Raw genomic sequence first — 23464 nt, 5'->3', positions numbered from 1 at the left:
ATACAAGCACTAGTGCTCTGGAAGAAATTCAGGCTGAGCTTCCAAGTGATAAAGCTGTTCTCTGCAACAGATACAGTTTAGTCTATCTGGAAGTAAAAAGAATGGATAAACACTGAAATTTTTAATCACATCAACTCTTACGCTGGCAATTTTAGGTGCTTCCATGCAATTTGAAAAACAAGGCAAGTTTAAAGGTACAGAGGAAAGGGTCTCAGTGAGCTATACAGGACAAAGTCCTGGTATATATTTAACCGACTAGCAGGTTCTACAGCCTGGTTCACATCAGCGTTCAGGATGTGCCAGACACCACCTAAAATGGTATTTCAGGACTGAACAGATCCAAGAGAATTACAACTCAGGCACAAATATCCCTCAGCTTGTGTGTGGGCAGCAAGGAAGCACAGCCAAGACCACCTTTTGATCAGGGATCCCCAGGATGAGCCTGTCACAACACCTCCAGTGCTAGTGTCCTGCACAATTCCATTGAAAGCCTCTTCCTTCTCAGCAAACACTCAGGCAAATCTTTTGTTACAAAAAAAAGTCTCAGGATCCCAAATGGAAGAGTCAACATGCAATCAGGGCAAAAGGTACAAGATAAGCAGAACTTCAGGCTTCATGAAGTTTAGCAACAAAGCTTTGTGTTCAAGATACTAGAGATGAATGTACAACAAAACTGAAAAGAGGGAGGGACTTGATACTGTGCACCCCTAGTGCAATGCACATCAGGTGGGGACAAATTCTTTAGAGTAACGTTAAGGAAATTGTTAAAGAGCTGTAGTCAATTCTGCAAAAGTAGGCACACAAGTTCCCGGGGCATCCAAAGTCAAGGCAACACGCCAGCTAGCCAGCCGATGGCTCCCATCCACCCCATCCTAGTATTCCTAATTTCAAGGGAAAGGATAATTGGGTTTCCTGGCCTCTAATTAGCTATTTTAGTTGGCTTTAGACTCATATTCACAAGTTAGCTCACACAACATCACCACATTTGTGTCTCAAGAACTATTTCATTGTTATTTTCTGTTTCAACAGAACTTCCATCTCAAGGCGGACACAGGAAACAGCTCACCACCAACTGCGCAGGAAGAGAAAGCAGGTCCCGCAAGTATGAAGGCTCCTAGTCTTAGAAGTACCAGAACTGACTTTTCTGAGGTTTTTCTTTGCCTGTTGTCTTCAGTGGAGAGTTGCATTCTGTGTCCTAACCCACTTATTGTCTGTAACACTCCTAAGTTTTCAATAGCTATTTTCCTCCAACACAAAAGCAAACATCCTCCTCCATCACCCCTCTACACTATGCCTAACCTCCACAGGCTCATTTTCTTTCTACCACTGCCAACTCCTTGTGCCTTACAACAACAGGACAAAGAGAAAGCTACTGTGTCATCAGCAGAAACAGAGCTCATACCCTTTCACATCCATATTGAGCTGGTTTCCCCCATAACTGAAAAAAAGCATGGAACACAAACAAGCAAAAACGGTCAAAGACCAACTCTCACCTGCGTAAGTGCAGAGCATTCCACGTATTTGACAGCCTTCAGGTCCCGGGCCAGTTTTTCAGCCGTCTCTGGAGTTATGGGCTTCTGCTTGTTCTTGGCAAGTTTCTCAATTGTTGAGGGATCATCTCTTAGATCAATTTGGGTCCCAACAAGCAGGAAAGGAGTCTTTGGACAGTGGTGAGTAATTTCAGGTACCCACTAAAGACACAGAAGACACAGTATTTGTTACTAACCACCTCAGATAACTCCTGACATATTTCCAAAATCACTGCAGCAGCTCCCTTTTTAGGCAGAGTTCAACCAACCTTTTCTTTCACATTTTCAAATGAAGAAGGAGACACCACTGAAAAACAGACCAGAAATACATCTGTCTGTGGATAGCTGAGGGGTCGTAATCTATCATAGTCTTCCTGACCTAGAAGGGGAGAAAATTCACACAGTGTTAGAGACCCAGACCATGAAATACTGCCCTTTACAGGTGGTTAGAACACATATTCCAGCACAATAGCATTACTGTGATTAATCCTAGCTCTTAAGCACGTGCCCTGAACCCAACCATTCAAAGATCCCAGTTTTCAAATCCTCAATTCATTCAGTTGCTATGTAACAACGAGCTGCTTAGAGTCACAGGAGAGCTAGGAAGTCTGATAGGAGTACGCTCTAATAACCTTTAGATCAAACAGCCTCAGACTGCATAACACTTTCCTTGATTGTAATGAAGTTACCAAACATGGATCCAGTTCAGATGAGGTCCTCTGCACCAAGTCCATTCATTAAAAGTATTATGCCATCAAATTTCGTTACCCTGCAAAAACCCTGCAGTTTGGAGGGAAAAAACCAAAGAGGCAGTTTTGTTCTCTAGAACGTTCTGACTTACACTTGTGACCACTTCGTGAAGTGTCCTCCGAGCAGTAAGAGGAGAATGCTGCTGTTACAGGTGAGGGCACACTCAGACCATCCAGCAGCACTCCCCTAAGAATGCACCAGAGTCCCTGCACGGGCTGTACGTCAGGGGAAGCCAGGCTCTTCCCTTTGGGCCCGAAAGAGAGCAGGCAGTCCCTGCAGGGCACCACCAGCCCAACTCTGCTCAGCTCATTCTTAAACCTCCTCCTCCTCAATTCAGTAGCACTCTATTTTTAGAAAGCAAACCTGGCACTAAAGAAGCTGCTGTACTTGCTGGCAGCCAAGTCAGAAACACTCATTCAAAATGCCTCAGATTTCAACCGATGCTCTCTCACCTATCACACAGCACAAAGACCTCCGAGATCTTGAAGGAGCCAACTCAACACTTGGGACATCTCAATGGAGGAAGATCTACAGTGTGAAGATGGAGGTCTAGGCAGGTTGTTACAGCTATCATGCTTAGCTGGACACAGAGGAGCTAGGCACTGACCAAAACACCTCGTTGTGATTAACAGACTACTCCAGAAAGCTTTGTCTTCATAGTACAAGTTCTAAACAAAGACTCTGTGGGTTTTTTTTTTTTTTTCCAATTTGACAGTTATTAATAGTGAGTTTGCCCATTGTTAAGTTCTGTAACTTGTGCTGGCTACTATTTAGCGAAAAGCAGGTGACCTTTAAAGAACAAAAGCCCAGCTCTGAAAGGAAAGCCTTTATATTCACAAGTGCACAGAGTCACCTGCACGCACTAAAGCCACTTGGTGAGTTTTCAAAATGACTTTCAGGGTTACTGCACTCACGTTGATGTGCATATGGATATGCATATCTACACACACACACCAGTTTCCAGAGGACCTCAGCAGGAAAACAGGCAGAAAAGGATCTAACACAGCTTCTACCCATGCAGGTACCAGAATGCTACAGTTAAGACCCATCTAAATACTGGTCCCTACAGCAGCCTACACAGCGTGCGTCAGGAAGGAGCCTCTCTGCTCAACTCCTCAGCCATGAACTAGGGAGTTTGCAAAAACTAACACGTAAATCACATTTAGGAGAATGTGAAGAGAAAATTGAACCTCCAGTGTTTGACTGGAAGCCTGAGATCATTTCATTAATCAAATAAGACATTAATGATGCATCTGTAAGAATTCAGCTGGAAACCTTCAGATTATGCTCTAGCAAGACAATCTGAGGTAACAGCTTATCTAAGCTCTCTGGAAGGACTCTCTTGAAGGATAATTTACAACACCAGATACTGCCATACCACTTTGGTATTATTACAGGTTGGGGACTGGGTAACTAACAGCTGAACCAGTTTTCTTGCTAAATTTTCACGCGTGCAAAGTAATGTTTGTAGCTGTTTAATCCTTGTACATTTCCCCAGCCAGAACCTGAGATACAGTCTAATAACCATAAACAAAGAGGCCTGCAGATTTATTTTTAATTTTAAAAAAGCCTATAGTGAGAGGGCTTACAAAGCACCACACAACATCTTGACTTCATCGATGTTAAGAATCTAGAGACACAACACATGCATATGTTCTAATGTTAGTCATTCTGTACTGATGTTTGGCAAAAAATAGGCTATTTACTGAACAAAACCCACATATAATCCACATTTTATTCAACACAATTTTCTCCTTAAATTTTGTTCAAAAAATAGAAAACCATTATCCTCCAGTTATCACCTAGATCAGAGATGAAAGTTTGAATCTTGTCCTCTGGTGTCACAAAATAAAACAGTTCTAAAAAAAGTAGATGTTTGGGGGGCGGGGGGGGTTGTAGTTCGCTGGTAGTTTTTTTATGTGAACTTGATTTAGCAATTCCTCAAAGGTCAGAAATGAAGAACCAAGAAAGTTTTTTCCCTTTCATTAAAAACCCCAAGACAACTGTCTGTCTTCATGTTCAACACCACCTCCACTAAACCTTGGGCAGTTACAATGACACAAGCACTTGTTTTCTCACCTGCAGTATCAAAGAGGCCTAGGGTGTAAGGCTCTCCTCCAATCATCACTGTTACAGCATAGTTATCAAAAACCTGGTAAGAAAAGAGAAACATTTAAGAGGATGTGTACAAGCCACCTTTCAAACCATCACCCTACTTACCTTGCCAGACCACTCCAACTTGTGTAAGAGCCACCTGCACAGGATAACAGAAGCCATTAGGCTTGCGATGCTATTACCATTAATTAAGGCTGTTACGGGACAATTCAAGAGGGAATAGGGATGCAAGAGCTGTTTCTGTGAGGGATCTGAAGCAAAGGCACACTAGATACGCCACTGCATATAACAGGGTAAAAGGCACTGAACAAAACACCTGCAGTACCTCTTGCCTGTAATTGCGGAGGCTTCCCACATCACCACAGAAATTTCAACCTTCACTGTTGGTCTGACACAGTAAACACATCCCCACAAAGACAGAACTGATAAACTTCAGCCCAGCCCTTCAGGGCAGAGCTACTGGGCTTCTCTCAGGATCTGAGTCCTCTGAAGTTCATCTTTCTGAACTTCTGGGGAATTCAATACAGAGCCCATCTTTTCAACAGGAATTGATCCTCCATCTTTGGAGGAAGCAATATAGTTGATCAAAATCAGTCTGTATCAAATTCATGTGATCTCAATCTAAATGGAGAATCCAGCTCCAGAAGACCAAGTTATATTGTCTCTGTACAGCCTCTGGCACAACAGTCCTGTCCTCCAAGGCAGACCTGCTACAGATCAAAAGCTAACGCTACCAAAAATGTTTCATCCAGTAACTTGTTTACAACATAATTGAGTGTGAGGACCTATCCAAAGCCTTCTCCTTCAACACCCACACACTCAGCATTAAAGAGTATACTGTCTGTGGTCAGTATCCGTAATTACAGTAACAGTTTTATCTTCAGAACTGCAACAGACAGTATTTCAGAAAGTACCTTTGGCAAAAAAATCCTTTCCACTGTAAAAAAAAACCAAACAACCTGTCCCTGCATAATGTCGTGCAAGGTTACTCAGAGACAGCTGAGATCTCTGAATAATAGGGAAGCTCTGCTTCAACACAGAACTGAAGTCTGAGCAGCTCCCACAGCTGAAGTAAACCACAACACTGAAGAGGCCAGCAGTCATCTCAAAAGCTTGGAAGTGAGGAGGGAGGGACATGCAGAAATAAGCAGTCACATGGATATATGAACAGGGTTTTAGTAAGAGTTTAGATCCTTGAAAAAAAATCCCACTAAAAATTGAGTTAAGACAACACTTCAAAACACTTCAAAACAACTAAAAAAGAAGCAAGACAACACTTCAAAGCTGAACTTCCAAGAGTTCAGATCTGTCTCCTTTCTACCTGACTGCCCTGGTTAAAGCTGTACCTGACACACAGAATCATCGAGGTTGGAAAAGCCCTTGAAGCTCCTCCAGTCCAACCATGAACCTCACCCTGACCGTTCCCAACTCCACCAGATCCCTCAGCGCTGGGTCAACCCGACTCTTCAACCCCTCCAGGGATGGGGACTCCCCCCCTGCCCTGGGCAGCCCATTCCAACGCCCAACAACCCCTTCTGCAAAGAAATCCTTCCTAAGAGCCAGTCTGACCCTGCCCTGGCGCAGCTTGAGGCCATTCCCTCTTGGCCTGCCGCTGGTTCCTTGGCTCAAGAGACTCATCCCCCCTCTCTGCACCCTCCTTTCAGGGAGTTGCAGAGGGCCAGGAGGTCTCCCCTCAGCCTCCTCTTCTCCAGACTAAACCCCCCCAGTTCCCTCAGCCGCTCCCCATCAGACCTGTGCTCCAGACCCTGCACCAGCTCCGCTGCCCTTCTCTGGACACGCTCGAGTCATTCAATGGCCTTTTTGGAGTAGTAGTAGTAGTGTAGACACCACACTGATTTTTTTTCAACTTTTCACAACTCAGAGCAACTGAGAAGGCAGCTATGGCTACCTCTCATACTATTTTGGATTAACATTCTGCAAGAGGTTTCAACACTGATCTCCATTACCTGCAGCCCAAACCTTTACACACTGTACTGAGTTTGCCTTACTGAACAACCCAGAAAGTGTCAAGCTACAAATAAGACCTTCAGGCTGGAGGAGGGTGGAAGAGGCATTTCCCAGCGCCTATTCGATATGCCACGACTACTACTTTAAGCCTCCAAAGGACAGGTCAGGATGAACTCATCTATTGCTAGGTACAGAACCAAAAACTGGTATGCTCCACACTGAGGGTCAGAGCACTTGCTTTTTCAGATGTCAGAAGATGGTCAGCAGCTTTATCCCCCAAAGATCTCTCTCCTCATTTTCACCCAGCGGATAGGAAGTCAATAGTATTACCTGTAGCTGCCCTTTAGGGCAATTAGCATGCATTCGCCCTCATCGTTATTTTTATTTTAAGCTCCCTAGCTGCAAAATGCAATTTTAAAATTTAATTTTTTTTTTTTTAAAGGTACAGTCACTATTGAAAAGGTTCAGCCCTAAGGAGGCCAGGGTTACAAGGCCAGCCTTCAGGCAAACCTGGCAACTACAGCCTCATAGCATAATCCACAGAAAATTTCATCCTTAATTGTGCCAGACAGGCTAAAAACCAGAGCAACAATTAGCCCAACAAGAAGTTTCAATTCCTGCCAGTGCCACAGTCTATTACAGCAGGTGGCATGAGCTTTTGTGTTACAGGACTCACACCTGATCTGCCACTACCCAAATGTTGCCAGTGGCTTTCCGTGAACATGTCCCTTGCTGCTTTTTCTGAGAATAGCAATGACATCAAAAACATGCAGGTGACAAACCATGTGCAGTACCAGTATGAAACCCATCTCCTACCGGGAAATATCCTCAAAAAAGAGAAAGAGCTGCAAAACACAGAGCCAAGTGAAAGAAACTAATCTGTCAGTCTGAACTGGTGCATTCTCCAGTGAGTTTTGGCCACATCGCTGCACAAGAACAGCTACACAGGACAGTGGCACAGGCAGGTTACACCAGCCACTCCAGTGCCTGCACACCCAGAGCAGCTCAGTTTGAAGCCAGACTGTTAATAATTTGCTAAAGCATCCTCACCTTGTACTAACTGCTCTGTGCCCTGTACCACTGGACACCGTCAGGGAAGAAAGGTGCCACCTTCCTCTCAGTAGCTGCTGCAGCTGATTCCCGGAGTTGTTGGTACATTGGCCTTGAGCTACCACCAGTATTTACCACGTTCCCAAAATCAGAACTTTACCTCCAGGTTCTCCTCCTGCTTAAACATTTTTGTTAGTTTGAGTCCTACCCACCCTACTCTAGGGTCCTTATTCAGCCACAGACACTCTGGGGACATGAAGGTTTGTCAGCTCTCAGACAGCTTGCTTTCATTTTGGAAACAATGCTAGTTCTTTGCCCATTTATTACTAGAAGTATTAGTTGGAATATCAGAGGTTACTTACCAGTTTCCAGAGTCTGAAATACACCTTTAGGCCATACACAGAATTATCAGTAGGCCTGTGATATCCCCAGAACAGTGAGTTCCTCAAGCCATGAAGTGCAGAGATAAATACTATTCTGAAAACATGGGACAGTTTTAAAAGGCATAAATAAGCCTTAGCACACCTTGAACACACTTTACTGGCAAGCAACTTACTTTGAGTGGCTTTTCCACATTGCTTGTTAGCAGGGATTTATAGCCAGTACTACCATCTGCAGGACAGCAGACAAACTCGCAAGCTTTCAAAATATACACTTTATAACATTTTTTTGCAACATAATTAAGGGTCATTTCACTAGGGGTAAGTATAGAAACATTCACTGCCTGAACTCACTGACCACTTTCATTTTGTCTTGACCATAAAGAATAGCTTAAATAGGGCAAGCAGACTTCCACAGGTTCAGCACAGGATGTGGTTGTCCTAGAAGCCTCGCAGCAGGACATTTGACACCACTCTCAAAAACTTAAGAATGGCAAATAACAGTTTCAAACACAACTTCTCTACCAGTCCATAACAGAGGCCCTCCATGAGAGAGGCTGACCGTGGGTCTCCACGCCTACAACAAAACCCTCAGGTTCCTAACAGCAGCCACTGCATCCAACCTGAACACTCTCAGGTTTAGGAGTTTTCATCTTTAGTTCCCGATCCACAACTAAACACAAACATTTTTGCCCTGTGGAAGTCTGTCCTATCTTTAACAAACCTCAAATCTGGCAAGTTGAAAAATCTTTGGATAGTGTACAAAGCCAATACCTCAAAAAGAGGCAATGACATTCACTGCAAATTCTTTTCCACAAAGTGAGGACATTTTTATAAAGAAGTAACTATTCTGAAAGAGCTATTAGGCAGAGCTACCTGCCATCTCAGAGGAGCTATTTTAAAGTTGCTTTACAATAGCAGAAAAGATTGACCCTTTCAGCAGCAGGTGTTTAATCTCTTTGCAATGCATTTCCAGATCCAAATTTGAGGTACCTAGGCAAACTCTTCAAATCTTACACTAGTAGATGATGTCCTCTTCAGGTCCGTAACAGAGAAAACTAGTAAAAAGAACATCCAGATGTCAAAGTCTCTTGCAGCAATCTCACTAAAGAACCGAGCCACCTCAGTATCAGTATGCTGATCTTGCATATGCAATATTAAAAACACTTTTCTATTGGAAAGATAATACACATGATTCTCACAGGCAGTCAGCAAAATGCTCCCAACTTGATCTTTAGGTAAGTCAAGGGATTCAGAATCTCAGAAAACTGAGGCTGTAAAACTCAAAAAGGTTACTTAGAATTAGTCAAGGACTACACACAAAATTGGCAAATGCTTGACAGTATAAATGAGTGAAACTGCGCAGTCTAAATTCAAACATATTTCTCATGCTTCGCTGAAGTTAACTAGCCACACTGCACAACCTCTGGATCTTTCAGAGTTTCTGATGCTCATTTTTGCTTTGCAAGCGTTAAGTGTACTCACTGACTAGCAGCATAAAATACTACTTTCCCTAAAAATGAAGATGTAGCAAGAGCTGAGATCACAAGCTGGAGAGCAGGTGTTCCTGCTCCTTGCTCTCCACTTAGCAGTCCTAACAACTGCAAATAACCTTGTTCACAGAATCCAGCTGGTGGCCATCAACAAACAGAAGCCCAGATTCTGCAGAGCAGTGAAGCAGCAAGAACAGACCAGATACAGGAAAGGCATCCCAGCACTGCCAGGCAATGCCAAAGATAACTAACAGCAGTGTATCAGACTGATCATTACTTTTCCATGATGTATTAGTTCAGTCTCCAACAGGAAAGCAGGCTGTAACAACAAGTATTAAGGTGTGCACACCATAAAGGGTAGTTCAGAAGGAAACTCATGCTTCCCTACCCCATCATGCCCAAAGAACAACTGGAGCCATTCCCACACTTACCGTTGGTACATATTCCGATGGGAATTTATTTGTTGTATAAGAAATTAAGAGACAGGTTTTACCAACAGCACCATCACCCACGACTACACACTTGATCGTCTGCATAGCTGAAGTCTACTAGTATATCAGCTCCAACAAGAACCCTGAAGAAAAAAAAAAAGATACATATATTTAGATGTTTCTCATGATCACCAGATAGCAGCATATGGCATTGATGAGCTTTGACTGGAGCCTAAACCACCAGCAGCATATTTGGGACCCAAAAACGAGACATTCCTAAATCAGTTGGTAGATTCATTCCCTCCATCACGCACACAATAGGAAGCTGCTCATTTTCATAAGTGCAAATACCTCCTCCCTACCACTAGACCCCTCCCACTGCATACAACTGCCAAACACCATCTAAGACTACGCTTGGCATGGTCACTTTTCTGCACTGGGAAGGATGACTAGGTAAATTCAGTCAGTCTAATATACAGTGGGATTTTTGCCTAGTTACCTAGAGATGGGCAAAAAAGGTCTTTAGGCTTTACCAGACTCTGTTTTTAACGCATGGAAGCATCCAGCCTTACACGCACTGAAAGCCAAAAGTTTAAGCTTGGGTCTTGATAGCTGCTAAGTAACACACATGCCTCCCAAGAGATCTTCCCTCTGGAGAGCACTTCTGTGAAGAAAGCTCAGCAGGAAACACAGCAGTGTGAGCTCTGAAACTAGTTTATGGGATAAAAATAAGCAGGGACAGAAGTAAACATGATGAACTCCTCCTCCCCTCACCTTTTTTAAGGCTAAGTACAGTTCTACAATCTTTTGGTTAAAGTTGCTACTTAACACATACCTTCATTGCCACCTTTGAAGTGGCTAACAGCACTGAGCAGCTCAGCAGGGCATCTGGTTCCCAAGGAACTGTATTACTCTCCAGACATTACAAAATTATAATGCACCCAGCTATTTCGACAGTGTCCCAGCACAGACTTTAGCACATTAACCAGTATTTGCCATCAATACCTCCTCCAAACATTAGTTAACACTGCCAGACACAGCTGCCCTGCATTTATATATCACTAATTAGAAAAAGTACCAGGCCTCTAGCCATTCATTCACATACAGGTGTGAAATCCTGACCCCAGCAAGCCTAAGTGGCAAAGCTCCCACTGACTTTCAACATTTCCATATTATTGGAAGTAGTTTTAATTACAGCAGCAAAGACTTGCAAACTGAGTTACCCCTTGCCAGGGTGGAGGCAGAGGGAACAAGAAGAGACATCCACTGCAGCAAATTTACCCTCAGAATGGTGGCAATGCTTTAGCCTACCAAGGATGTTGCCATGGCTCTCACTTCTGGGTACCTACATTAAAAAACTGAATCAAACCCTACTGAACTATGCATTTGGGAACTTTCAGGGGATTTCACTTCTCAGAGTGACCTTCAAGAAGTACAATGCAATTCCAGGTTTTTGAGGACTCTGGTCAAAGCTAGCAACATGATTTGATACTGCACATCACATCACACTTGCAAGGAAAGGTAATTGCTAGTGACTGAAAACAAACCTTACACCACCAGCCTCTCTTCAGATACTGCAGGGATGCCCAAAGATTTAGACAGAGACATCTACCTGGGTAATAAACATCCTCTAAAGTCCCTAAAAAAAATCTTGTAGGGAAATACTAATCACCACCATTCCTACAAGCCATAGAGAGATCCACAAGTGGTCAATTTTAGGAAATGGCAGCAAAGAGTCTTTGTCAGAGCAGGACACCATGTACCAGCCAGCATCTGGTACGTCATGCACTCACAACACTGCTATCTATACATCTTCTTTCAACATATACAGAGATGAAGGATTGCGTAGGCATCAGGCATTATCACCAACCCTCTCCTTGGTGCTGTATTTCAATATCAAAATAATAGAATCTATTGATGTATGCAGCAGACCTGTTTCACACAAGACAACCAGCAGGACGCCCAGCAAAGCCATATCAACAGGCCCTTCATTAATACTACAAAAAGCTCTGAAATTTGGCCCTGAAACAAGCACACATTTACTCAGAAGAACAAAGCAATCATTTCCATTTCAAAAGATTTTTTTTTGTGTTCAGGCCAGCTCAACTGTTTATATCTAAGTAATATTAGTCAATATTCCCTCAACTGCAAAGGTGCTCATGTAGATCAGTGCCACCAGCACGGCAAGGCAGAACACAGAGGGAAAGTCACACTTTAGAATAAAAAAAGTCACCAGAAAGAAAGCAGGCAATGGAACAGAGCAGTTCAGTCCCCAATTAAGAAAGGCTTCATGCTCAAAACAAAGGTGGAAGGGGATGAGTCACTTGTTCAGAGGATTTTAAAAGGAAAATACATCAAAACAGGTATGAGGCCTAGCTAACCAACTCAAGCACACTCCAAGTAAAACCAGCCTAAATTACCAGCATGCCTCACTAGCCTGCCAGCCTTATCCACACAATAAGGCACCATCATCTGCTTTTTGCTTTGGGATTTGCCCAAACACGGCCATTCAGCTGTGTCACTGCACAGCACAGGTAGCAGCCTTTGCAAATTCCTTTCAGAGTTAATAAATGAAGCATAAAACAACCCTCCACACAGGGCTTCCCAGCCACTTCCTGTATGCTTTTTCAATTTTAAGTGGAATTCATTACACTGCCTACCCCAGCTGAGGACATCCCTGCTCCAGCTGTCCTTGCTCAGCCCAAGTGCTATCACCAGGGGACAAGCACATCCAGCACCACGCAGACACCCCTTTAGACAAACCCAATCTCGCTTTCCACCCTGCCCTCCCCCTGGCAGGCACCTCCTCCTCCATTCTGATTTTCTTCCCCCTCTTCCTGCTCTACCTCCTCTTCTACCCTTTTGCCCCAATTATTTGTATTTCCTCATTTAACCATAATTTGCAGGTTGCACATCTGCTTCAAGACAGCCTTTCCAGAACCCAGAAAGAAGCACAGTAGAGGAAAAATCCAGACTCTGAAGCGCTTCCTATGCTCACTGCAGCATACCAGTCCATGGTTAACTATAAATCTTAAAATGCCGAATATGCACTCATACAAGATAAGCTCACATATGCCTTCATTTAAAGAAGGGATGCGTTTAGTGTTACTCTTTAAAACTCATTCCTCCGGCGAGCATCAAGCAAGCAACAAAACGAAACCACATCAGCTCACCTGACTGTACTGCAAACTTCCCCCGTCCTCCTGCCCTCAGACACAGCCAAGTGCCCACACCGGCTCTGGGAGAGAAGCAGCTGCTGTACTCTGGTAAGGGCTCAGCTCAAAGACCCCAGCTAAGACCGAGCACAAGCTGTGCACACACCCCTTGCACACAGGTTGCATTATTCCTGCAACAGTCAATTCTGACTGTTGCAGCAAATGATCAACTTGATCTACGTAATTACTCATACAGTAGGGAACACCAGCAGTTCAAGTTAAGAGTATTTCCTATAAAAGCACTGCTTTCTCACCCTGCAGCTCAAACCCACACCTGAAGGGATAGCACAGTCTGCATCACCAATTCAAACATGTACCACCCTGCGCTGGGGTGTTAGTGTGAGGTAAAGGCCCTGAACTCAAGCCACAAGCCACCTCTTCCTAACAGCTGATCCAATCCTTTTAAGCTTTCTGGCAGTGGGAACAAAACAGAGGGCAAATAACCCAAGGCCTTACTCTGGAGCATAAAGCAGAACCTAAACTGCTCAACAGGGGACCTGGAAAAGCCCGGGGCAGGCTGGGGTGTTTTTATTTTTTCCTTCTTTCTAAAGGAAGATGTTAGCAAAATTCACCATGAAAAAAATTTCAACTGGCCTACTAGAAGTTCTCTATGTACCAAGCAACTTCCACTTCTCTCACACAGTTGTTTAATTGCCCCCCGCCCCCATTAGACACTTCAGGATTACATGTTTAAAGGACCAAAATGCATTCGAGCACATCTTCGGGTAAAGGGATCCCCTCAGCCTTTTTTTTTTTTTTAATGGATATATAACTTTATCTTTAAATACTGAAATAAGTTAGCCTAAGTTTTAAACAGATTTAGAGTCTTAAGCATAGGCCTCCAAAGTCTTACCCAGTGGGGAAGTAGAGTTGTTGAATAGGTTATTTTACTTGGATTAGTAGGCTTTCTAGATTAGCTGGATGAGCTACTTCATGTTTTCCACTTCTAAGAGGTCCACAGAACACAGCTAAAAACAAGCTCATTTTCAGGGAGCTTAGATGCACCATCCTGGGACCTACTCTCCCATAGGAAAGGCTTTAAAGACACATACATTGACTTGTGGTTTAAACATAATTTAGTCCAATATGAGATACAACTAGAGAATAACTCATCCCTCCCACAACTTCTTTGTGTCTCCCTCCCTCAAAGAGGTTTGGGTTTGTTCCCCCTCCAAAGCAGCCTAATAAAAGGAAGTCTACATATACAACACCCAGCAGGACTAGACAACACTCCAAGTAAAGTATCTAAGGGAACTGAAATACTGAAGTCATCCCGGTTTGAGTGCAGTGAGTGGATTTTGAGCAATGTAATTGTGAGCCACCTGGCCAAGCCCAGAAAGGAGAGCTGATAAACTGGGAATGTAATGCAAGTCAATATGACTTAGTTTTGTTCAACAAGATCTAAAGACTTCTAAAAAAAAAAAAAAAAACAACACTGAATGGATTTAATTTCTCAAACCTCTCTGTATTGTAACTAAAAACTTCAGTGCTTCAGTAAAGCACATGTTAAGTGATCGATCACACTTCTAATATTTTGGGGATTTTAACCTGTTCAGCACATGATCACAGGCGCAGGATTTCACAGAACCCAACAGTATCCTGGAAAACTAGAATCTAGCATTCTGGAAGCTGCAGATTACAAAGCCTTGTAAACTTTGTCAAGTTCATCAGACAGCCCTATTCCAGACTGAACAGGCCCATTTTACAGAATTTTGCTTTAAAGCTCAGTTACACTTTTATGAAAGACAGCTGATCTGCATTTAGGATTAATCCCAAAACAGGGTAACAGAGATGTAAGCATTGCAACAAAGAGTTAACCGAGATCTCCAGTGGGATGTTGTGTACATCAGTAATCCTTCCTAGCCAAAGGAAAATTTGGAATTATGCACTTTCTTCACACAGGCCTGTGCACGCACCAAAAGACACTGACAGATCACCAAAGGCTGAAGAAATCCATGGTACCTACAGCAAGTTCCCACTTACTAAGCACAAGTTGCAAGAAATGCTGTCCCAAATGCACCCTGACACCAAGAGCCACAACCCCTCTTGCGCAAGCCTAATTTTCCCATTTTAATGGCAAGCACATGAAATGTGGCATTACTATGGGAGATTTAGTTATAAAAACTGTCTGTAATTCAGATGATGAACTACTGATCGTGAAGAATTAAGTGAAATTCTGTGGGTCTTTGTACGCAATCAGTGTTCCCTACTTATTCCGAGGTAAGAATCTGCATTATCTTGCCTTCACTCTTGCTGTACATGCAATTTTCAAGTAGAAACCACAAGCCTTCAAGCTTAAGATTCCTTTTATTTTTAAGCTACTGAAGTCTGTTTTCAGGTTAAATGTGTACATTCTCCTAGCCAAAGGAAACCGAGCTGTCAAATCTGTCTACACATCCTGCACTAGTTTCCTGTCGAGCCTCAGCAGCACCACGACTTCCTCTTTCAGGCAGGACTGAAACTGCTGCCATTTCATCACAGGTACCAGTTAAACTCAGCTTGCTGCAAGCAACTGCCAGCCAGTGACCAAGAACCATTTCATGATGCTCTTTAGTATACACCATTAACTCACGAGTCGAAACAACCAGTCCACCTCAGCTTCCAGATCCTGTCTGAAAGCCCGCTCCACACCGCAGGAAAACAGAGCCATTTCTGAAAACTAAGAGTAAGACCTTCCCCCCCACACACCCCAATAATTTAATTATACAGTAAACAGGTTATTCATCTAACTCCTGTGGGCTCAAAGCACTCAGGATTCCACAATAAAAGAACAATATTCACAGGATTTTACATGCTGATCTCTGTTAGCCACTTTTATCCTTCCATGCTACTTTCATATCTTATAAAAACACGTATCTAAATAAAGTATTTGTTTGTATTTGACAATTTGTTCCTGGATTAATCACAGCCATTTCAAGGCACCTCTGCCCCACCATTTCAAGGTCCTTGCCCTCTGCCACCTCCTCTACCCCTACTGCAAAATACACTTTTGCTTTTCAAAGCGACAAGTCTCCCAAATCTGGGGCACCAAAGACAGATAATCAGCTACTACAATCCAAGCAATCAGGTTTTCCCCACCACAGATACCTACCAGCATTACATGAAGAAGGTACTAACTGCATGCCAGTACTACAAACCTGGTGCAGCAAACACTTCATCACAAAGGTCACTGCATACAACACATCAGTTCCCCGCAAAGATCACAAGCCACTAGCGAAGAGACCACACGAGTTCAGCTGTCAACCACAGAGTTAAAAGACCTTGGGCCTCCTGGTGCACTGATGTTGTCACAAACCTATGATGCAAAACAGTGAAAGAAGCCACACTCTGATTACGAGCTGAACTCCAGAAAGTCTAACAGGCATGGAAGACAAAACTGGTTTCAAGAGCAGTACTACCATGGCCAGTATTCTCCTCTGCAGGTGTACAGCAGCCATTTACAGACATGACCCGAATCTCCCACCTTTCTGTCTGCTAGGAATCACCTTCTTCATGGAGATCTCAACCCAGAACTAATCACATCTGCCATGTCTATGCTAGCAATGTGGTAAACAAAATTTAAAAGAATATATTATGCTCTAAAACACCTGGCACCCAAGACCACCTGCCTGTCTTTGCCATAGCTCAGACTACTACAGGCACACAAGCTATATACAAAAACGTGTTTGCTCCCAAAGGTTCCAAGTTGAGCTTAAGGCCTGGGTATTTAATTTCTTAAACAGAGCTTAAAAAGGCTGTCAAACTACAAACCAGCGCAGGAGTTGCACTCCCTTAGAACAAGGCAAATCAGGAAGTCCGAGGCAAAACCTGAAGAACGCAGAAGGGACAGACTCAAGAAACAATCCTGTACCGCATCAGTTCAGGATCCTGAGAAAGATACCCTTCTTAAGCATTGGTTGGTGGTTTGGTTTTTTTTTTAATTGCTACTAACAAGTCAGACAATCCTTTAAATCCTACCTCAGCATTTGCACCCCACAAGGGAGATCTCCAAAACCCACCATTGCTATTCGCTTCATATGGAAGGCGTCTAATTATGAGACATATGGCCAAAAAAAGCTCAGTTGTGCTACAATTCGGTGTCAAGACGAACACAAGAATTTGGGTAAAGATCCAGATGCGCAGCCAGCAGGTCTCAGTCTGAAGCTGGAGAGACTCACAGCAGCAGAGCACACTGGCGGGCTCTGCCTCACACGCCTGCCCACACCCATAGTCTCAACCTGGTGCTGGATACAAGAATGAGAAATGTTTAGGCAGGCCCACAAAAGCGAGCTCTATGAAGAGACAAGGGCTCACCGTCACCATGACAGGCCTAACTTAGTTCTCAGGCTGATGTTGTTCTTGAAACCCACAAAATTTGCTATTATGGGAATCCTCATTTGAGGTAAAGTACGTGTCTGGGATCTCGGAGCACCCCTAAGTCGGCTACTTGACAAAACCTGTGTATCAACACCTCTGTAGTTTTGAAGCTCCCATTTCTGGACAAGTTACTACAAATTACCAAGGAAGTAGTAAGAGATCTCAAAATGCAACTGAGATGAACCGCTATTTTCTACATTTAATGCAACTTTCTTTTTCTAATTATGTAAGAATTGACATCTGCTTTGCACATCTTCACTAAGGCTCCTCACAACAAGCTGGTAAAGCAGAGACATACACAAGATAGGAAGTGAAGACAGCTGGGTGGGGGAATTTTAAACGCCTGAACCTAAGCTACCAGCAGTACCAACATGCTTGAAGTTCTACAACTTCAAAAAAAGAAGGGGAAAGCCATGTCATTGCATTTTAGTCCTAAATTCAAAATTATCAGAATTTAGTCCTACTTCAAGCCGCCCGTGCAGCCCGGTCAGGCAGAGTATGACTCAGCAGGCCCTCTGCTGCCACACCAGTTAACAGGGTGGTGCAAGCACCCGCTTTAGCACTGGCATTGCCCATCTGTCCCACTTCATGGCTCAGAAAAACTACTTTAACTTCACCACAAACTCAACAGAAGAAAGCAAAAGCGTCAACTTCTCTGTTCTTACTCTGATTAAGGTTACACTGTCAAAACCAGCCATCAGCACTGGGAAAACCTGCCCCACATTAAACATCGGGAAGTGTGGGCTTACATTAAGTCCTTTTCTGTCAAAGGCATTTTAATGTTTCATTGTTACTCGTCATTTTCCTACTCTACGGGAAGCTGGTTTACTCTACCACGTAACAAAATCCTGTTCAGTATTTTAATACCACATTAAAAAAACACTACCTTTATCAGCTTAGTTTCACACTGTAAATATTTTTAAAAATGAGCTGTACCTATACTCCTATTCACGTACATTACCAAATCCCAGCGCACACTAGCCTCGGTGTTTCTCTCCCCATACCCATGGCCAACTACATTTAAGAGTAGTAAAACAGACACCGGCAGAAGTTCCTCTATTTTGAGGCACGGTTTTGCATAATGGGAAGCACCCTGCATGCCCACCAGTTGCAAAAGATCACCCCTCATTCCTGTTAAGCTCGGGGGAGCGGGACAGTTGTGGGTGCTCAGGGAACCGTCAGGAGGTGGGGTGTTGGGGGGGGAGGATAGCTCAGGCCAAGTAGCAACACACTGTCCACGGACTAAAAAGATAAAGCGTTGTTAAAAAACATTGCAAAAGCAACTTTTCCCAGGCACAGAGCTATCTTGGTGTTTCTAGCAAAACAAAGCAGCTGGAAAGCTTGCTAACAGCAGGACTGAGGTGGGAGAGGTTGCCCTGCACTCACCTAACCAGAGGAAGGAACCAGAGCAGCTGCAACCACCCTTCCTCGCACAGAAGGCAAAGCCACCCACAGCGCCGCGATCGCCGCCAAGGCAGCAGGACCAAGGGCCTGCCGGGCAACTGGCAGCTTCTCGGTACGGAAATGCAGAAGACACTCAAGAAGAAGTTAACAGCCCCCACTCCAGGACATGGAAGAGGATCCTTCTGAGAGGAACTAAGCCTTTAGCTCAGCATCACTTCACAAGCACTAAAAAAAAAAAATAATTTTAAAAAAAAAAAAAATCAAATCACTAAACTTGACCTAGAGGCTCCTAACACACCAAGGTGAACCACAACCAGAGCATGCCTGCTGTGAAATCCAAGCCCAGCACACAGCCCTCCCACAACAAGCCCTTTTGCATTCAGCTGTTTACCAACCACAGCTGGCCCAATGCAAACAGCTACACCAGTTTATGAAGTGGCAGATGCCTTCTTTCCTTACATCCAAAGCTGCAGGAGCATTTTTGTCATTTTTCCCCCCAAACAGAACACTCATAATTGGCCAAAAACACAGCACAGCATCTTTCAACTTCAGAAAGGCTGAGCAATTCAAAACAGCTTTTTACAAACCAAGACAATTCTGGCAGCCTCAGCTATTGCTGGGAGCCTGGCACCACAAGTGACAGCAATCCTCTCCCGTTGTACAGTCCGCCGCTGGGCCTCAACTAGTCCCACTCCACTACACAGTTTAAGATTTGCTCTAACTCTGTGTTAGCTTGGTAAAAACCTTCACCCTGTTTGGTCTACACTTAAAAAAACACACGCTGATACCATGCAATCCAACCACAGGCACCTAAGTCTTGGTACAGATGAGCTGGTGTCTGCACACCACCTCCAGACAGAAAGGCATTACTTTTTTTATAAAGGTTTTATTTTGTTTTTTCACAAGACAAGAGCACAGCGCACAGACCAACTCTCCTGCTAGGAATTAGGACGTAACATTCAAGAGTATGGGGTGAATTAGCAGCCCAAGACCTTAAAATAGAACACCAGTTTGTAAGAGCTTTTTCAAAACTAAACTCTTTTATAAAAATGTCATTTGTTTAGAAAAGTCAATATATCTCAAGAAAAGAATAGCTGCTTTATTGAGAACAGGACAAACAGTATTCTGAAGTTTTAAAACTCTTTAAACCAGAAGTCACTATCTGAAACTCAAAGGGAAGATTACAAAGATTAATTACAAGACAACAACATTGAAACTCTGATTCTTGTACTCATTATTTTATTGCACACAAAACCCAGTTCTTCCACCCAAAAATAATCTAGAAGATCCCCCACCAGATGCTGGGAATACCTTGTCTTAATGCCATTTCTGTCACTTACCTGAGCACCACCATGAAGATGCAGCAGGGGCTGCAAGAGGCAGCTGACCGCTGCACAGGGGTGGCCAGACACACTCAGGGAGGGGTCACTTTGTGCCAGGCTTTAGACCTAGGGGACACTCTGGTGAAAGGGTTTACCTGCCATTTCTAGGGGTAAACCTTGCTGATGGACACCCTTAGCTATCATGGTGTAAGCTGTTTTAAAGAAGGCTTGAAGGAAGCCACCTAATTAAATGACAGTAGGCTGCAGAAGTGTAAAGGTACTTTAAATCTCTTTTTAAAAGTCAGCATAAAAGCCTATCTAGTCAATAAATTGTTTTATTTGTCATATAATAAATACTAAAAATAGGGGGGTTTTCACCTGCATTTAGCACAATGGGGTGAGATGAGCCAAGGCAGAAGTCTACAATACACTAAATGGTTAAAGAGAGCTTCTTGCTACCTGGAGTACCAGAAACCAATTTCACTTCCATTTAATTTGACAGCATCCTCATCTCCTACAAAAAAGGTGTTGTTCTTTCATCTGGAACAGTCTCAAGTGCGAGGATAACTACATCCCCCTACAATTCCTCCTTACAGGCTACACTCCAGAAGCTAGGATCATTGAAATTCATATGATCAACCCTAATGACGGCATGAAAGCCCAGCTGACCACAAGAGGCAACCAGAGGAAAGAGAGGGCTAAAATACACAAGCCCATAGATATTTTTAAAAGCTGTGAGCACTCACATTAGCATAAAACAGATTACACACACCTCAACTGCAATAATGCATATTCATTTATTGTACAAGGATCCAGAAGCAGGGCTGGAAGCCAGCTACATCAATATGCTGTATTAACTTTGAAGCTTGTAGGTTAACAGATAGCTGTTGAAAAGATTTTAATTAAGATGTCCAGCTGTCTGTGCTCATAAGAGTTGGAAATTTATGTTAGTACTACAACTGCATCTTAACCAGAAGGAACTTTTACATCAGGATTAGCGGTCCACTACATGCTGCACTTCACATGGGCCTTTCGTACGCTTTACAGGAAAGAAGAGCACAGTTGCACACTCATCAGGGAAATCCCTAGGAGTTTCAGATGGGCTCTGTTTCTGTTTACTATTGTTCTTTTAGTAGAAAATCTACAGTTTCCATTTTAGATACTCCAGGACTTCCAGAGCATTTCCATTAAACGGTGAAAACATCATCAACTTCCCAAAACTGACCATCAGTTTCAGACAACCAACCAATCCCAGTGCAGGGCACGTAATGAATTAAAGAGCATCAGTCGCTGGTCATGAATAACCAAGTTCAAAGTATGCAAATCTAATGATTAAAATTTCTGTCCAGAACATGTTACCAAACTGCAAACATGTTTTATCTTGCATCACAGTAGTTATATTCCTTGCCAAGACTTAAAAATCCTCTTTCTCATTGTTACTGAAGCGTACAAGTGAACATTTAAACACAGAATCACTTCCCCAGTTAGCAAAAAATTGAAGTCTTGTATGCATCCATAAGACCTGTTTCAAACATGCATCTGCCCATACTACCTCCCCTATAATCCTACACTAACAAGAAAGAACAGTTTACCAAGCAGAACAACAGATTTTCTACGTATAGCTAATTGAATACAAAGGCTTTCTATCTAAAGTTGGTTTTGCATAAGATCTTTTTGCTAACTGAAAGAGAGAAGCTTTAAGTGCTTTACTGAGTTACTCTGATTAGCAATGAGGGGCTTGATCCAAGTTTTAAATCCCTTCCAAAAAAAAAAAAAAGGATATTTGGGGCACTGCAATTTAACACCTTGAATAAAGACAGCTAGCACCTCCTTTCCTAGGAGAGAAGAAACACAGATGAACAGGAGACAAAGACAATCACAGATGGCCAGACTGAACTACTTCTGACTACCCAGTTGCCGTGTAACATGGCCTCCTCATTACGGCCTTGTCTTCCCCGGGCTTTTGCCAAAAGAGGGTAGCAAAGCCACTCCGGCTCCACCACTTGCAGTACCCACACAGACAGGGCAACAGGAATTCTGACAATTTTGCAATTCTTCACTAAGCACAGGTTTCACAACGCCAGTTATGTTCACAGCTACCTGGCTATACAAGCGTCTCCCACTGTCGCCACCAGCTACAAGCTCTACCCGCTCGTAGGAAAAAACACTGCTGAAGTCCAGATCACTAAAACAAACCTTTAAAACACAGCTAGGTGACACGCTGCTGAAGTATATACGTCTTGAGGAGATTTCAAAGAAGGAGACGTGTATGTCAACACCAACCCTCAGAGCAGTGCCGGCTCCTACCCCAGCCAAAACCCGCAACATCATTTGCACTGTGGGACAGTCTTCAACTAAGCCAGCGACCTCGCACCTAAGGAAGGAAAACCCAGGAAGCGCCTCCCAACTCATTTTCGTGCAGGAACTGACTTTTTGCTGCACATACAGCTTAAGCTAAGCCCTTCACAGTGCCCGCACCCCCGCTGCGGCTCAGCGCTGCTGTGGTGCCCGGCGTTCCTCGCCTGGAGGAGGCCGGAGAGCCCAACCTGCAGCCCCACAAGCACAAGCTGACCCCCGGGGTTTTGCCCCACGGCCCCCGAGCACAGCCAAGCCGCCCGGCGGAGCGGGAGGCCAGAGCAGGGCAGCCCCGGCGGGGAACCAGGCCCAGGCCCCCGCGCTGGCCGATGCACCCAGCGCAGGAGCGGGAGCGCTTCCTGCCGCCGCTCCCCAGCGCCGAGGGTCCGGCCCCCGCCCGCCGCGCCAGGAAGCGGGGGAGGGGAGGAGGAGGAGGCCCGCCACCGCCGCCCCCCGGCAGACCCGACCCCACAAACGCCGAGACCCCCCTCAACAGGCACCGGGGGTGCGGTGGGGGGCTCGGCGCAAGCCCGCACTCCCCCACCCGCCCGCGGCGTTGGGAAGGGCCCCCCCACCCCCTTCACTGGCGGCTGCTCGGGGAGGCCCCACACCCCCCACCCCGCGGGCCCGGGAAGGCGGCTCCCGCGCGGCGGGGCCGCGGGGCCGGAGGGCGGGGACCGCGGGGCCGGGGGGTCGCGGCAGGGCCGGGGGGTCGCGGCGGGGCCGGGGGGTCGCGGCGGGGCCGTGCCCGCCCCGGCGCGGCCGCTCACCTCAGTCTCCGCCGGGCGTTGGCAGCTCGCTGCGGGGTCTCCTCGGCGCAGGCACAGGGGCACGTTGCTCTGACGTCACCACGCAGCGGGCGCCGGGCGGGGCGCGGCCGAGGGGCGCGGCGGGGCGCGGCCGGCAGGGGGCGCTGCGGGGGGGGGGGGGGGGGCACGCTCCGCCCCGCCGGGAGCGGCTTGTGCGCCCCCGGGACCCCGAGGCCCACCGGGGGGGCGGGGGGGGATCCCCCGGGCCGGGCCGGGCCGGGCCCCCCCCGTGCCAAGCAAACACCCCGGGCACCGTGCGACCCCCCCCACCCCGTAGCGGAGCACAT

General features: G+C 45.0%; 1 protein-coding gene across 4 annotated transcripts in view; it reads right to left on the bottom strand.

The window, feature by feature from the left end:
- Positions 1 to 23217, bottom strand: part of CDC42 (cell division cycle 42) — a 28903-nt gene extending 5686 nt beyond the window's left edge. For 2 of the 4 annotated variants that reach the window (XM_074892986.1, XM_074892989.1), the window contains exons 1-5: positions 23139 to 23217; positions 9717 to 9859; positions 4359 to 4431; positions 1799 to 1908; positions 1494 to 1691 (exon numbers count right to left, since the gene is read on the bottom strand). In XM_074892986.1, the coding sequence (XP_074749087.1) occupies positions 1494 to 1691; positions 1799 to 1908; positions 4359 to 4431; positions 9717 to 9821 (486 nt within the window). In that variant the 5' untranslated portion in view covers positions 9822 to 9859; positions 23139 to 23217. Of the gene's footprint in view, positions 1 to 1493; positions 1692 to 1798; positions 1909 to 4358; positions 4432 to 9716; positions 9860 to 10344; positions 10427 to 18673; positions 18917 to 23138 lie in introns of all 4 variants that reach the window. The other 2 variants (XM_074892987.1, XM_074892988.1) reach the window with 2 other exon arrangements.
- Positions 23218 to 23464: the final 247 nt, after the last annotated feature.

This window comes from Strix uralensis, chromosome 23 (assembly GCF_047716275.1).
Source record: "Strix uralensis isolate ZFMK-TIS-50842 chromosome 23, bStrUra1, whole genome shotgun sequence".
Lineage (NCBI taxonomy): Eukaryota > Metazoa > Chordata > Aves > Strigiformes > Strigidae > Strix > Strix uralensis.
Note: the sequence above shows the minus strand (reverse complement) of the source record. Positions and strands in the feature narration are given on the sequence as shown.